This window comes from Lonchura striata, chromosome 5 (assembly GCF_050655825.1).
Source record: "Lonchura striata isolate lonStrDom1 chromosome 5, ASM5065582v1, whole genome shotgun sequence".
In the NCBI taxonomy this organism is placed as follows: Eukaryota; Metazoa; Chordata; class Aves; order Passeriformes; family Estrildidae; genus Lonchura; species Lonchura striata.
The window spans coordinates 37,709,535-37,724,271 of record NC_140707.1 but is presented as its reverse complement, the minus strand read 5'-3'; the positions used below and the strand labels follow the sequence as shown (position 1 = coordinate 37,724,271).

The following is a 14,737-nucleotide window of genomic DNA, read 5'->3' as shown; positions in this document are numbered from 1 at the left end:
GTTTAAACCCCATAAGACCTGTGCACTGTGGTCAAAGGCTTAGATGCTATTGGTAGTTTCCTCTGCAATTTGCTCCTGTGACTGAGGGTAAAAACTGAAGATGAAAAGCTCATCCCATCCTTTCTTAAGAGCCTGTGAAGTCAAGCAGGGTGACTCTAATGGCAGTTATCTGCCATAAGAATGTCACCTACCCAGACCTTTAACTTAGATAATTTGAGAAAAACATTCATAAAATTGATCTTTGTTAAAGATAGCCAACACTATTTTTTCCCCTCCAACTGAAGTACAAAATACTATGGAATAAGTCATGTTCTACCTTTCTATGCATTTTTTTCCTCAAGCACAAGATGAATGTTGTCTGAATTGAAGTTTACACCTCTTTAATTAGAATAATTTGGTTTTAAGACTTTTTTTTTTGTTTGCTTCAGCTGTAGAATTGCATATAAGTGGTGGGTTTTATTAGTCATGATTGCATTTCCTGTATTCCATTCTGATAAAATACATTAATGTATTGTTCTGAGTTTTGCCTCATCTCTTTTTGGAGAATTTGACAAGGAATGTGAGGCTCTGGGAGTAGTCACTAAAGTAAACTTGGGACAGGGGAAGAATCCGCTTTTTTGTTTATTTGTATTTTTAAGACTCAACTTTAAGGAAGTCACTACCTTTGCTTTCCTTTTTTTCTTGGTATATGCCATACAGTTATGCTTAAACATCAGGGAAATTTTTATTTTTATATGTATCAGTGTTATTTTATTTTCAGTTTTCCAACTCTAAGGAAAGATTTAGTGACCACTAGCTGCAGTGGCGTGAAATGCCTTGCTTGCAGAATCTTGAAACCTCACAACAGAGAAGTTGAAGAGGTTTTCTATTTTTTACTTATGAAGATGAACCTTTAGGTATAGCTGCATTTGTTACTTAACTAATTATTTCAGAAAGCTCTTAGTCATAGTATCTTTCAATTTCCTACAAACTGAATTTTGGTGTATTAAAAGCAGGAATATTCTTTTTATGATCATTTGTCAAGTTACCATAGTTTTGGTATTGATGAACTTCTATATGTGCTACATTTAAAATTAGTTTGCTATCAGATAAATTTAATAATTTGGGGGGAAATAAGCATTTGCCTTTCAGGTAAATTCTGTAATTTGAAGAAGAGGAATTGACTCTGGGGCAGACTGTTTACTTTTTGGGGTTGAAGGTTTAGCTTGTCAGCTTCCTATTGAGATTAGCATAGCCTTGCTTTGAGGGACCTGATTGCATTTGTTTTCCCCTAAATGCCAGCAGTGTGTCCCACCTGTGATGCTGAGTGATTCTGTTTACTTTCATTTCCATGGTGGTTTCCTACTCCTTTTTCTAATACCCTCAGCACTCCAAGTGCTGAGAATTAATAACTTTTGGATTTTGAAATGTCAATTTAAGTGGCTGATTGCTATTATTTTCCTGTTATAAAGTGACCAAGTTACTTACTTCCCCTTTCCAGTGGGAAATGAGTGGCAGATGATATTAGAGGCATATTCAGAATTTAAGGTTTTGTATGCCTTCTTCCCAGTGTAATTCAACACAGTAATTTGTTCAAACTTCATCTAATTATTCATTTTTTTTTTCTATACAGAGGTTTTTCTATCAGGTTTTGCAGTTGTGCATGGCAGTTACATGTCCAAGGGAAAACTTCTCAGTTGATTTACTTTAAATGCAACATATTCTATGCTGTTAGCAAGTTCTAGTTTTATCTTGGAATTCCCCATCTGAGGAAGGTGTGGGTCAGAGATGTTCTCATTTTAGCTGTTTCTAGTTGGATGTTTAATTCCAAAACATCAGATTTGTCCTGTAATGTGCTTTTGGCCAAGCATTAGTGTAGGTTTAATTTGCTGGCTTCTAAGAGGCTGGAAGAGGGAAGTGTTTCAGATACTGCCAACTTGCCATTTACATTGCATGATCCTGCCCCAGAAATGCAGTGAACTTTGAACATCCTGTTCTGGATTGTAGTTATTGCAAGTGTAACTGGGGAATTTTAGGGTGTCGGAAACAGCTGTGAGATGCTGCCCTTAGTCTGTCTCAGCTGAGAGGTTAGATCATTTTGTTCATATTGATTCAGTCACAACTAAATGATCGAGAAAGTGTGTTGACCCCATTACATAGCTCACCACAGATGAGCTAGCTAAACTAAAGTAACAAATAAAGCCTACCCTCATGGCTTACAGTGCTGCTGTTCCCAGGATAAAGGTACAGTGCTGTGGAGTGAATTGTGTATAACTGTCTAACTTGAATTAGGTCCAAGTAACTTGGTGGAAAAAACTGTATATATTAGTTCTAATAGTTCAGCACAAGAATTTCAAAATGTCACTGAACAGATGAGTCGTACCTGGCATGCATTGATTAATATAATTTCTACAGAAATCATGACAGCTGGTAAGGGAGCACACAGAGAAGTGGTAGCATCTTAAGTCAACAATGTAGGATTCAGCAAAGATTGTCAGAACTTTAATAGCCAGCCAGCAGCTTGAATGATGTTCCCCACTCCTTTTTTTCTGTGTACATGGATAAATATTTATTCCCCAATTATATTTTTTTAAAGGCTGAATAACTGTCTGAACAGCAGATCGGCATGTGCACAGTTTTCAACAGCTAGGAATATGTACTTCACATGCACAATTAAGTGTAAACAGAAAATACAGGGAGGGACACTTTGTATAAATAGTTACTGCTGTACAGATTGAATGTAACACTAGGCTGTTTTCTTTAGAAGAGACCAACCAGAAAACTTCAGTGTATCCAGTTATCACTGCAACCATATCCCTGGCAGGGCTGGCGGCTTGTTTCCATCACACTGATCAAGATGTCCATGAGCCTGCTGCAGACAAGGGACAGTCTGGACTTCCTGAGAACTCTTCTCCTCATTCAGAGTCTGTTTTCAGCAAGAAAGAAGCAAGTGATACAGCTGCTGAAAGATTTTTACTGGATCAGTGTAGCAATTCTCTTTCAAAGCATTCGGTCCTTCTAGAAATGCCAATGGATAAAACTCCCAAATTGTCAGCAGAACCGTGTGAGCAACACTTGACAATGGCTGCAGTCCCAGCAGAGAAAGGGACTAGAAGAAGGAGAAGGTTAAGGAAGAAGAAAACTCTGAGGGCAGCCCATGTGCCAGACAACAGTGATACAGAGCAGGATGTGATTGACTTCAAGCCTGTCCGGAAAGTCAAGGGTGGAAAGGTTCCTAAAGGAGAAAAAGTTACTCCTCCAAGAGAGGAGGGCGGAGTTACTGCTCAAGCAGCAAGAAGCAAAGATGAGAATGACAGTGATGCTTCTCTGGAACTAGTGGAAGTTTCAGCACCTCAGTGTGAGGTGGTTGATGTTGGTTCATCAGCATCAGGAGATGAGAAACCAGACAGTCCATCAAAGAGGGATTTATGCAACTCTGTAGATCGAGCAGTCCTAGAGGCATCTTCTGGGTATGATGAAGTGAGCTCCACCTGTGAGATTGACGCAAATTACAGGAATGATGGGAAAAAAAGGTGAGATTATTGTAGGAGTCTGATAAGTAAAACTATCAATATTACACAGTATTCATAAGAGGCTTCTCTTTTTTTCTTCCTTTTTATTTTTTCCCCCCCATTCACAGTCTTACATTAGTGACGTGAGGAGTGAAATAAAAGGGAAAATAAAACCTGACTTGGCTTTTTTGGTCAACAAGTAAATGTGTCTTGTTACCTACTAATTTAACTTAATACAAGAACAGGGCTGCCCAGTTTGGTTTTGAGCTTACCTTCACAGCATATTTTCTACTAAGTGCAGAGACTTGTGTTTTGGAGTATTACGTACCCCAGTATTTTGTCTGAAAATGAACATGCAAAGTCCAATTTTGCTCCTGTTTATTTTTGCCTTACAGTGTGGCTGAGACACAGACTTCTGTATCATTCCTAAGAGGATCAAAGAACTCCTCAGGTATATCTTTTAAGCTTTCCTTCTGATGCTTTGTATGTAGTATCTTGCAGGACTTTAAGTCTTGATCAGCCTGCTTCCATAGGATAATTTTGCCCTGAAGATAAAAGCTTGCACTCAAAACTAAAGTGGGAAGTGACATATACTCATATCATCTTACACTGAATGCTTTGTGTCTTGACTCCTCCACATCCTCCTTCCCCTCCCACATAAGCACTATTGTTTCACAGTCTCTGTAGAGCAGCTCTAGGACAAACAATAATACAATCTCTTTAATTTGAAAGATACTTCTGAACTTAGTCATATGAAGGTCTTTTTAGCACTTTATATTGCCCTCTGTCACATTCACAGTCCTGCTGGAATCCACAATGAAATTTGACTTAAAGGTGTTGAACCCATGCAATAGTTCTGCTGGTTGGCAGTACAACCCACAGCAGTGTGTTTTCTTGACTGTGTTCCCATAGTCAAAATTACATGTCTGTTCTACAGAAGCGTCTTCGGAGCCAGGTGAGGATGAAGAACCTACTGAGGGAACCTTTGAGGGACACTTGGCTGCAGTGAATGCTATTCAGATTTTTGGGAATTTGTTGTATACCTGCTCAGCAGACAAAACAGTTTGTGCCTACAATCTCGTTGTAAGTAAGGTTGTGGGAGTGATGTTACATTAATTGCAATCACAATGTTGTCTTTTGTAATGCCTTACTGTGTAGTAAAGAAGCAGTTGCTTTTTAAAGCTCCTAATTTATTTTATACTATTTTCTTCAAACCTCTCCTCTCCACCACTCCAACCCTTTCTGCATATGGGAGAGACAAGGGGAGATAGATTGCCACATGTATCCTGATTTTTTTTAGCAGTCCTGCCCTGTTCTGTTAGGTGCATATTCCAAGAGGTATTTGTGCTGACAGACTCTATGCTTTCCTTTTTAGAGCAGGAAGTGTGTGGCCATCTTTGAAGGACATACTTCAAAAGTGAATTGCCTTCTGGTCACTCAGACAAATGGGAAGAATGCTGCACTCTACACTGGCTCAAGTGACCACACTATCAACTGTTACAATATCAAGGTACTCAAATTCTGTGTTGGTTTATTTATGTATGCTACATTTTATGCAAGCCTTTCTTTATAAATATAAATTTTAAAAGCCTTTTAAAACCATATGATCTGGATACGAACACCAGTTCATACCTCTTTAGAGTAGAGCAGAAGAAACAAAACCACAAAAAAAACCAGCAAACCATTAACTGATTTACTACCCTAATCTTTTGACTAGCTTGTCAGTACTGAGTTTTTGCCAGAACAGCATGGCATAATCCCAAATGCTGGGAGCACCAAAGTGCAGGATAATTGTTCGGCCATGAATCCTACTTTTCGTCCTCTATTTTTAACTTCGTTGCTTATGTCTTTAGAGCAGTCATAGAGAGAACAGGTATCTGTTATGCTGAGGGTGTGTGAAAGAGCAGACTGAGGCTTCCTGAAGCTGGATATTTGAGACTAAATGATAAAAGGACCTGCCCAACCTGTTCCTTGAAGAGCTAGAAAGCAAGTATCTGCTTCAGAAAGGTTTTAAACTCTTTCCCTGTGGTGAACTTACTGGGGAATTCTCAACCATGTAACAGACAGTTTTCATATGTGTGTGTGTATATGTACAGTCAGTAGTCTAAATTTCTATACACAGAATCAATTAAAGGTTGTGACTAGAAAAAAGTGTTTAGGATTATAACCAGTTGCTGAACTACAGTCAAGCCTTAGAAATGGTCCTAATTAAAATGAGGATCAAACTGCTATATGACACCAGACTGTCAGATGCTCCAGTCCTGTTGGTTTAAAAAGTGAAAATCATCATTCATTTCAGTTTTTTTTTCTTGAATTGTTTTCAGTTAATGAAAATCTTTAAGTACTTCTTTCCATTGCTAGACCAAAGAGTGCATGGAACAGTTTAAATTGGAAGATCGAGTGCTCTGTTTACACAGTAGATGGCGGATCCTTTATGCAGGTCTTGCAAATGGCACAGTGGTTACTTTCAGCATAAAGGTTAGTTTGTTTAAATATTGGCATCTGAAAGCCTGTTGTGATGCTGTTTCTTTCCTCTGTGTTTCTTTCCATTCTTTATCTACAGTAGTAAATGTATTTGTAATGAACACATTTCAGTATAAATGGTCACTGTTGGCACCTTTTGGTTGTTTACTTTTTCCATGCATGAAGCTGTTCTATCTGCCTGTCTCTTTGTTTACCTTTCTTTTAGGTGCTGTATTGTTACACTTTTCTTTACGGTTCCTCCTGGTCTACATAATATAAGGAGTTTTTTCTTTAATTTGGAAACTTAATTTTTAAGATGCAATTCTTACCACTGCTATTTTGTACATTACTAAACTGAAATCAGACGCCATAACAAGTACAACACAATGATCTAGTCAGTTTCATACCAAAATTTTAATTCTATGTATTTCTTCCCCCACCAGAATAATAAACAGGTTGATACCTTTGAATGCCATGGCCCTAGAGCAGTGAGCTGTTTAGCTACAGCTCAGGAAGGAGCACGCAAGTTGTTGGTAGTGGGCTCCTATGACTGCACCATCAGCGTGCGAGACGCACGGAACGGGCTGCTTCTCAGAACCCTGGAAGGTCACAGCAAGACTATTCTCTGCATGAAGGCAGGTGTCTCTGAAAATATATTTTGGACAAAGAATGCTTAAAATGATGAGCAGATTGTGATAGGAGATGGAGGATTTCTCTATTTTAAATTATCAAAACTGAGTAATTTGGTAGGAAAATTATTTCTGTTTGCCTGCGGTATCTCATGCCCCCAGCTGTCACATCTATGTCTGAACACTTGAACACTTCAGGGATGGTGATTCAATCACTTTCTTGGGCAGTCTGTTCCAATGCCTGATCATCCTTTCAGTGAAGAAACATTTCCTAATACCCATTCTAAACTTCCCTGGTGCAGCTTGAGGTTGTTTCCTCTTGTCTTGTCACTTTTTAAGGGATAGGAGCATCATTTTTCTTACGTGAGCAGCGTATAAGTATGCAGCACATCCAAAATTTCCAGGAAACATTGGGCTTTACTGTGCATGTGCAGAGCATCATTCTGCATTCAGTTTGCTTGGTCCCTGATTTGCTGCTGTGCTGTCCATGAGAATAATCCATAGGTAGGATGAGTTAGCCTGTTGGGCTGCAAGTAAACAGCTTCTGTCAGTTGTAAAATGTCAAAAATCATTGTAATACATCTTCTAGCTCTTATGTGAAGAACTCAGTGCCTGCTTTTTTCTTCATACTCTTGACTGATTTTAAGGCTCTCAAATTTAGGAAATATTACAGTATAACTTTAAACTGAACAGTGTCGGAACAGTGTCTTGCTTGCCCATTTCCATATCTGTACAAAATATAAAACTTTTTTTTTTCTTTTTAAGGTTGTGAATGATCTGGTATTCAGTGGCTCCAGTGATCAGTCTGTCCATGCCCACAACATTCATGTAAGTCTCATATAGAATGATGGAATGACTTTTGCTACTAAGGCACTGAATTCCTATTCTATAAAGTCAGTCTTTCCAGCTTCTTTCCCTTCTTTGGACTTGCTCCTGAACTGAGGGGCCCAAAACTGCACACTGCACTCGATATGTGGCCTCACCAGTGCTGAGTACAGTAGAAGAATCACTTCCCTGGTCCTGCTGGCCATGTTATTCCTGGTACAGGCCAGGATACCATTGACTTTTTGGCCGCCTGGGCACACTGGTGGCTCATGTTCAGAAGCAGAAAAAGAGGAGAACGAGAACTTTACACAGACCCATGCATTTCTATTGTACTGGAGTGGCTCTGTGTTAGGATGGACACACAAAAGGATAAGTAGTATTTGATCATAATCTATAAGTGCCTTCACAGGGAATAGAATTCTAATAAAGGATGTTTCCATTTTTGAGTAGTGAGCATTGAAGCTAGCTACCCTATACATAGGGGTTAGGTAAAACCATTTTGTACTTTTATTTAAGAAAAACCAAGTTAAACACCATTTTACCTTTGCTTTTTCTTGATGTAGACTGGACAGCTGGTACGGATCTACAAGGGCCATAACCATGCAGTAACAGTAGTGAACATTCTTGGGAAAGTCATGGTGACAGCATGTCTGGATAAATTTGTTCGTGTTTATGAACTACAGGTAAGAAAATAGGTGGTTATTAATGACATTAATATGGGTTAATTAATGATTTTGAAGTCAAATAGAAGTCATCTTTGTACTTTCTGGTCTCTAGCCCATCTCTCTTTTTCCTGTCACTAAGTATATATAGTTGTCTGACCAGTCAAAATACATGGGTTTTAAAGAATATAACCTAAAACGTTTTTAAAACCTGGGTTATTCCAAGACAATGACAGCTCATCAAAGTGGGAAAATGTTAGCTTTGTCTGTTGAAAGAACAAGTGCTTAGTTGGACAAAAAGACTCACAGAAGCAATGTAAGCAAAACTGAGCTTTCAAGGTGGCTATAAAGTTTGGAATCCACCATAGCAGTTCAGTTGCTACCATGGAAACTGCTCTTGGAAGTATTATCATTTACATGTCTGTTAAAAATGGCTCTTAAAAAATGTCATGCTATTAAATGTCTGTTTCTGTTTCCTTCAAGTCACACGACCGCTTGCAAGTTTATGGAGGCCACACAGATATGATCATGTGTATGACTATCCATAAGAGCATGGTAACATCCTTCTTTTCACTGTTCTTAAAGAGGAGGTTGTAATTGCATACAAGGCAGCTTAATTTCTCAGATAAAGAAATCAGCCTGCTGTTTGGCTGCATTTCCAAATTGTTCTCTGTCAAAGAATCAAGTGGCTATAACAGCTTTATATTTATGTAATACTATTGTCTGGGGAAAAAAATCACTGTTCAGCTTAATGCAGTCTTAAAACTATAGTTCTTTTTGCAGTTATGATTACAGTGAAGACACTAGAAATAGTAAAATACTTCTGCTTTTTCAAGAGTCAATCCTGTTTGACTTTTACTCAAGGGAATCTCTCAGATGCTTGATAAAAACTTCACCCACAGCCAGACCTCTAGCAACCTTTGACAGAACATAAACAAAGGTGTGCACTTGATTCAGATGTACAGATTTCTTCATGCATCTGCCCTGCAAGATAAATTTCAGAAGCACTTCTGGATAAATATTTCTTAAAATAGTCTTTAAAAGCATTTGTCTGCATATCTAGGAATTTGTTTGCGAAGTTTCCTTGAGACTATAAAATGAAAGGTATAGTAGTGATCTGTGATAACAGAAAAGTTAAATCCAAAGGAACATATTTCCTATTAATTGGAATACATTTTGCCCAAGCATCACATCTCATGTGAGTCCAGCCTGAGGCTTGAACTGTGCCCCAGCAGTGGTCTGTTGTGGGCATTCTCAATTCAAAGAAGGGTTCAGATGAGAAGTTTCGTGATGAGAGAAAGGACTTGCATCAGTCTTTCTGAAATTATGACGTTCTTTCACGCACTTCCTCTCCATCATTTTTTGATACACCTATAACTGGTTAAGTCTTGGAAATACATTCAACATTTTCACATACATATTTTTTAATTTTAGTGGGTAGCACCATAATTTAAATTTTTCTGAACTGTTACACACATGACACTATCAACAATAGAGGTTATAGAAGCATTTCTTATTCATGTGTAGGTTTTTGTGAACTATGAATGCAAATATTAAAATAATTTGGTTACACATATTTTTTAACTATAGAAGCATGCTGATATTTAATTGTTTTTTACCTACACTGAAGTTTTCTTCAAAATTTTACTTTTTTTTTTTATTCCCAGCTTGTTTATCCATAAGTGTTTCTTTTACAGATCTACACCGGATGCTATGATGGCAGTGTCAGAGCTGTGAGGCTTAATCTGATGCAAAATTATCGATGCTGGGTAATTAGCAAATTGTTTTTAGCCATCATTATTGAATTTTCTGGACTAGTCACTTAGTCTTGGGTAGCTTGACCTTATATTTTTCATAATTAGTTGGGTTTTTTTTAATACTTTTAAAGTATATATCACTTATGTATATGTCACTAGTTTGATTTTTTATTGTCTTTGCTGTGTGTATATATATATGTGTGCTTTGGGGCAAGGTGTTAGTGTGAATTACTGTTCTTTCTGGCAACTTTTAGATGTGTAACCGTTTAATACCAAAAACTTTGGCTGAGTGACATAGAAAAGCTGATTCACTGTGCTATGTAAATTTAATGAAATTGCAAATTACTTTGTCTCAGGTAAGCTTAAATCATGTAAAGGTTTAATTCTTATCTTCCTTCTGCCATTCCTGGTGATTGTCAAGGCTTGGCTAAAGTTAGGAAAATTTTCTGTAAAGCTGTAATTAAAAGAATAGAGACCATGGAAAATGGAAATGTAACAAGATAAAAAAACTTAGAGGAATTGGTAGGTGTGCTTACAGTCTTGGAAGAAATGGTGAAATTGCAGGAAGAAAAGCATTAGCAAAAATTGTATTTCCCTGGCTTATTCTGATGTGTTGTTTTTTCTCCCAGTGGCATGGATGTTCACTGATCTTTGGAGTTGTGGCCCATCTGAAACAACATTTGCTAACTGACCACACAAATCCAAATTTTCAGACCCTGAAATGTCGTTGGAAGAACTGTGATGCTTTCTTTACTTCCAGGAAAGGTTCCAAGCAGGTATGTGGTTGAAATAACATGGTTGTATTTGGTAATATAATGTACATTATGCACCACAATAGTGGGACTTGATCCTATTTCTCTTAAAAAGGGTTTGATTTTTCTAGCTTTGGCAGGCTTAACTGCGTGTAGTTACATTCATCCAAGGATAGCAGGGTTCAGTTCAGCCTGTGGCAGATGAACAGTGCAGCTATGGTAATTTGACATATGGTCAATTTAAAACAGTTTGATCCTAAACTATTACATGGAAATGGCAGAATTCTTGAAGTATTAAAGAAATTCTATTCAAGATATTAGGAAGTTTTTGAAGGAAAAATGTCTTTAAGATGAACAAACATCTGCCTTGAAAACAGGATTTTATCCTTTTAATTTAAGGATTTAATTAAAATCCATTGCTATCTCTTCCATTGTTGTTTATTTTTTACATGTGATTGTTAGCAAAACCAATCTTTAAATAAGTAGTGCATAAACTTCTGGATAAAAGTTAGCGCAGAAGGGGGAAAAAATGAAGAAGCATCAGAATTGGATGAAGTAATGTGGAAAGGATTGGAGGGTGGGTGTAAGGAGCGCAGTTATCTATAGACTGATTGGTAAAATCTACATTTTAGTCTTTGGCAATATAAACTGCCTTCCTTTGAATGCTTTCCAGCATATGGGATGAATGGAGGTTTCCTCAAGGATTAATGAACTGTAGAATCCTTTATTTGTCTTTAAGTGCTGGCTTTGGATATGATGTGTGTATTTAATTTGCTCTTCTAATCAAAAAGGAAACTGTTTTTTATTTATCTTTAATGCTATGGTATGTGAAATACTTTATATATGGGATTTAATAGCTTGATAATGATAATACTTATCTTTTTAGAAGCTTTAAGCCAAACAAATATATGTTATATAGAATGTCACTTTCTCTGATGCTTCTAGAATATTTTGAAATTTTTAATGTTATTTTTATTTTTTTTTTATGATGGTTATAATGAGTTTTTTTTATTGACTTCTCTGGTTCTTTCTAGGATGCTGTAGGACACATTGAAAAACATGCTGAGGATGACAGTAGGATTGATTCATGAAGCTTTTCACCTCCCACATTGGGAAGTAATTTTGTATGTCAGAATTATTCCAAATAACATCAGTTTCTTACTCCAGTCTGCCCTCTTTCTTTTCCCACTTGGAATGCAAAAACTGAGTGGGGCTGAAATGCATTACTACAGAGACTGCAGGTTGTGCTGCAGTCTGCAGAAATAAGGCTGGTAATTAAGGCTTAACCCAAGTTCCTGCAAGTTTTTAATTCACTGGTGGGCAAGAATATTCCTTCTCTTGTCTGCCTTGCTTTTTTGTTTGTCTTTTTTCAAGTGGTTTTAATTTTTTTTAAAGAAGCATAGTTTTTGGGAAGTCCAAAGGGGTGTTGCAAACTTAGATTACAATAGGTGCTGCTGTTTGCAAACTCAGCTTGAATCCTGTTTTGTGTCTACGACATGTCTGGTTTTGTTGTATCCAGTTTTATAGCTGATTTTAATAAAATTCTGCAAACCAGAATATCACAAATTCTAATAATGTAACCCGAATGAATACCCAGTGTATGTTTTTACTTCCTTCATAAAAAGAAAAGTTATTTTATGGGGACTGGAATAAACTAATTTTTTAATGTTAATTGTAACATTTTTTATTCCTTGTGTAAAAATTGCTATAGCTGGCACAGTGATAGATACCATACCTCTTGAGGTATTTTATTTAATTTGAAGAAAGTGGTTATTTCTTGAGAGAGACACCAGTAGCAGCAAAACAGCCAGAACAGTGGCTCTGCTCACAGGCTTTGCAATCTTTGTGTTTGTCAGTATAGATCCTAATGTATGGGAAAGAAGTAAGTAGTATTTGTTTTTCTTTTAGCTAAAGAGCAGTGTAACCACCACTGCTGGCTTGATAACACACCATAATTGGATGTTGATTTTATGTAATCTTAGTGACTGAGCTTTGCAGTCCCATACACTCATGGCATAGCAAACCAAGAGAAATGCAAAGTCACTGTGTGTCTGAGTGCATCCACTTTGGTAGTGTTTTGTTTCTGTTGTGAACTGGCTTAATTGGCTTGGACTATAAGAAGTTCACAAAAACTCAGCTGGAGAGAATGGAGCAGGATTTTAAAGTCTAAAGTTCTCAAGCAGAAGCTGAGGATATGAAATGTGTATCACATGTAAAAGTCTTATTTCTCCTAATGCACAGCAAGTACCACAGAGAGGCCAGTGCAGAAGGGAAGACTGTTTCAACTTGTTAGGGTTCCCCTGCAAGTGTCCCCTTGAGCGAGATGGCTTCACCTTGTGAAGTTCAGTGAAATGCCTTTCTGGCACTTGCCATCCACTCTTCCTTAATGACACTAATATAGCAAAGAACCCTCTTAACATTGAGACTTACCTAGCAAGAGCTTTGCTGCACAGGATAAAATAAGCAGACATTTTCCTAAGTTGTAAGTGAAGGTGAAGACAGCAAACTGAGCTGCTTGTACATGAATCCAGTGCTTTTCAAAAAAAACCTGAGTGGACTTTTAGTGGGTGTCTTTTTCACAATCACTTTCAGACTTGTCAGCCATAGACCAAATAAGTTTTATAGCCTCATTCTTTGACTGTAAAGAAGCCTTTTTAGGGCAAGAAAGTGAAATGATTCAGGAAATCCTGTGGATGTTCCACTGCCTCAAATCAAGCAACTTCTCTGGAGAGCACGGGTTTTGTATTATCTTAGCAGACAAGCAGAATTGCTCTGACACTGATGAATATTTTTTATGAGACAGGAGTAAAATATGAATGAGATGCAGTAGCATCCTACTTCAAAGACATGAAAATCTCTGAGATTCTAGTGCTTTTGTGGTGATTGATTTTGTTTGTTTACTTTTTATTAATCTGTTTGTGGATAGCAAAAAGCAAATATGTGGCGCAGACCTCTGGTTGTTCTGAGGGTCTTGTTTTGGTTTTTGGGGGATCTATGTTTGTAGTTTTGGTGTTGGGCTTTTTTAATCTTTCTTTCTGTGGACTGTGGATGAAGCAATTCAATAGAGAATCAAGTTTGGGGAAGTCTTTAAGCGGTGTAGATGTTTGATGAGGGACAGTGTAATGCTCTGAAGTTTGAGAGCATTTGTTTGGGTTTTTTCATCACCTAAAAGCAGAAGACTGCGTAACACTTAAAGCATTTCCAAAGGTGTTGATGTTCAGGAGTTCTTATGGGAGTTTTTTGAACCACAGTGAGGAAGCATGTAAGTGTGGCATAAACAGACTGGGTGTCCTAAGCTGTCCTTCGTGGACTGTGCTGCAAGTGAAGGTGTGTAGGTGTGTCTGGAGGACAAGCCTGTGGGGCAATAGTGGCATTCTGAAAAATGTGTGTGAGAGTACATTTTGTTACTTCTCCCTTGTGGTTCTTTACATTCTTTCAGCTGTTTTCAGGAACATATAAAGATCTTTTTCACTAGATATTGCAACAAACAGAGTTATTACACTTTATTTGCATTCCCATTTGCTTGTTCGGTTTATCTTTTCTAGTTGGTGTAAGCAGTCTTTCTTTTTATGTGGTCCATGATATTTCCTTAACTGACTTGAAAACAATCCTCCTGAAAAGTCTGGGCTTCTGAAGTCCAGCTTTAGCAGTGGTTTCTTTTGCTACTTTGTTTTTCATTTCAGATACACTGTAAGAATCCTAAAATGGGTAAGAGGTGGGAAAATAGTGGAACTGCATGAGTGAAAAATTTGCTTTATAAATCAGAAACAATTTTTTTTAATCCTCAGGGGTTCAGAGGAAAATGCTATACTGTTTTGTCATGAGAATATATTCAAAGGAATTGCTATAAAGCTGTGCAGCTGTGGAAATCCCCCAGCTTCTCTAGAGTTCTGTGGAGAGGTTTCCTCTTTGTTCAGCTGGAATTTGGTGCAGATTTCACAACCGACCATTTACTTCTTCTGGAGGCAATTGCAAATGAGAGATGCCAAACTAATGTTTGTTGGTGTTCATAAATGAATTTGTATTCATTAAAGATCCTCTCTGGTCTTGCAACTTAGAGGTTTGACTCCTGATATACTTCTAGTTGAAGAATGTAGTAACTTTGGGAAGGTGGGCTGTTTATGACATTTAACACAGTAATATTTGCATGAAAATCAG

General features: G+C 37.5%; 1 protein-coding gene across 4 annotated transcripts in view; it reads left to right on the top strand.

Moving 5' to 3' along the window:
* Window positions 1-12,257, top strand: part of ZNF106 (zinc finger protein 106) — a 34,287-nt gene extending 22,030 nt beyond the window's left edge. The window contains exons 11-22 of one of the 4 annotated variants that reach the window (XR_013340176.2): window positions 2,744-3,512; window positions 3,887-3,942; window positions 4,429-4,574; window positions 4,867-5,001; window positions 5,816-5,969; window positions 6,398-6,589; window positions 7,349-7,411; window positions 7,972-8,091; window positions 8,554-8,625; window positions 9,768-9,839; window positions 10,457-10,603; window positions 11,614-12,257. Coding sequence is in view for 3 of the 4 variants with exons in the window: in XM_021533502.4 (XP_021389177.3) it covers window positions 2,744-3,512; window positions 3,887-3,942; window positions 4,429-4,574; window positions 4,867-5,001; window positions 5,853-5,969; window positions 6,398-6,589; window positions 7,349-7,411; window positions 7,972-8,091; window positions 8,554-8,625; window positions 9,768-9,839; window positions 10,457-10,603; window positions 11,614-11,670 (1,946 nt within the window). In the remaining variant the exon portion in view is untranslated. The remainder of the gene's footprint in view (window positions 1-2,743; window positions 3,513-3,886; window positions 3,943-4,428; window positions 4,575-4,866; window positions 5,002-5,815; window positions 5,970-6,397; window positions 6,590-7,348; window positions 7,412-7,971; window positions 8,092-8,553; window positions 8,626-9,767; window positions 9,840-10,456; window positions 10,604-11,613) is intronic. The other 3 variants (XM_021533503.4, XM_021533502.4, XM_021533506.4) reach the window with 3 other exon arrangements.
* Window positions 12,258-14,737: the final 2,480 nt, after the last annotated feature.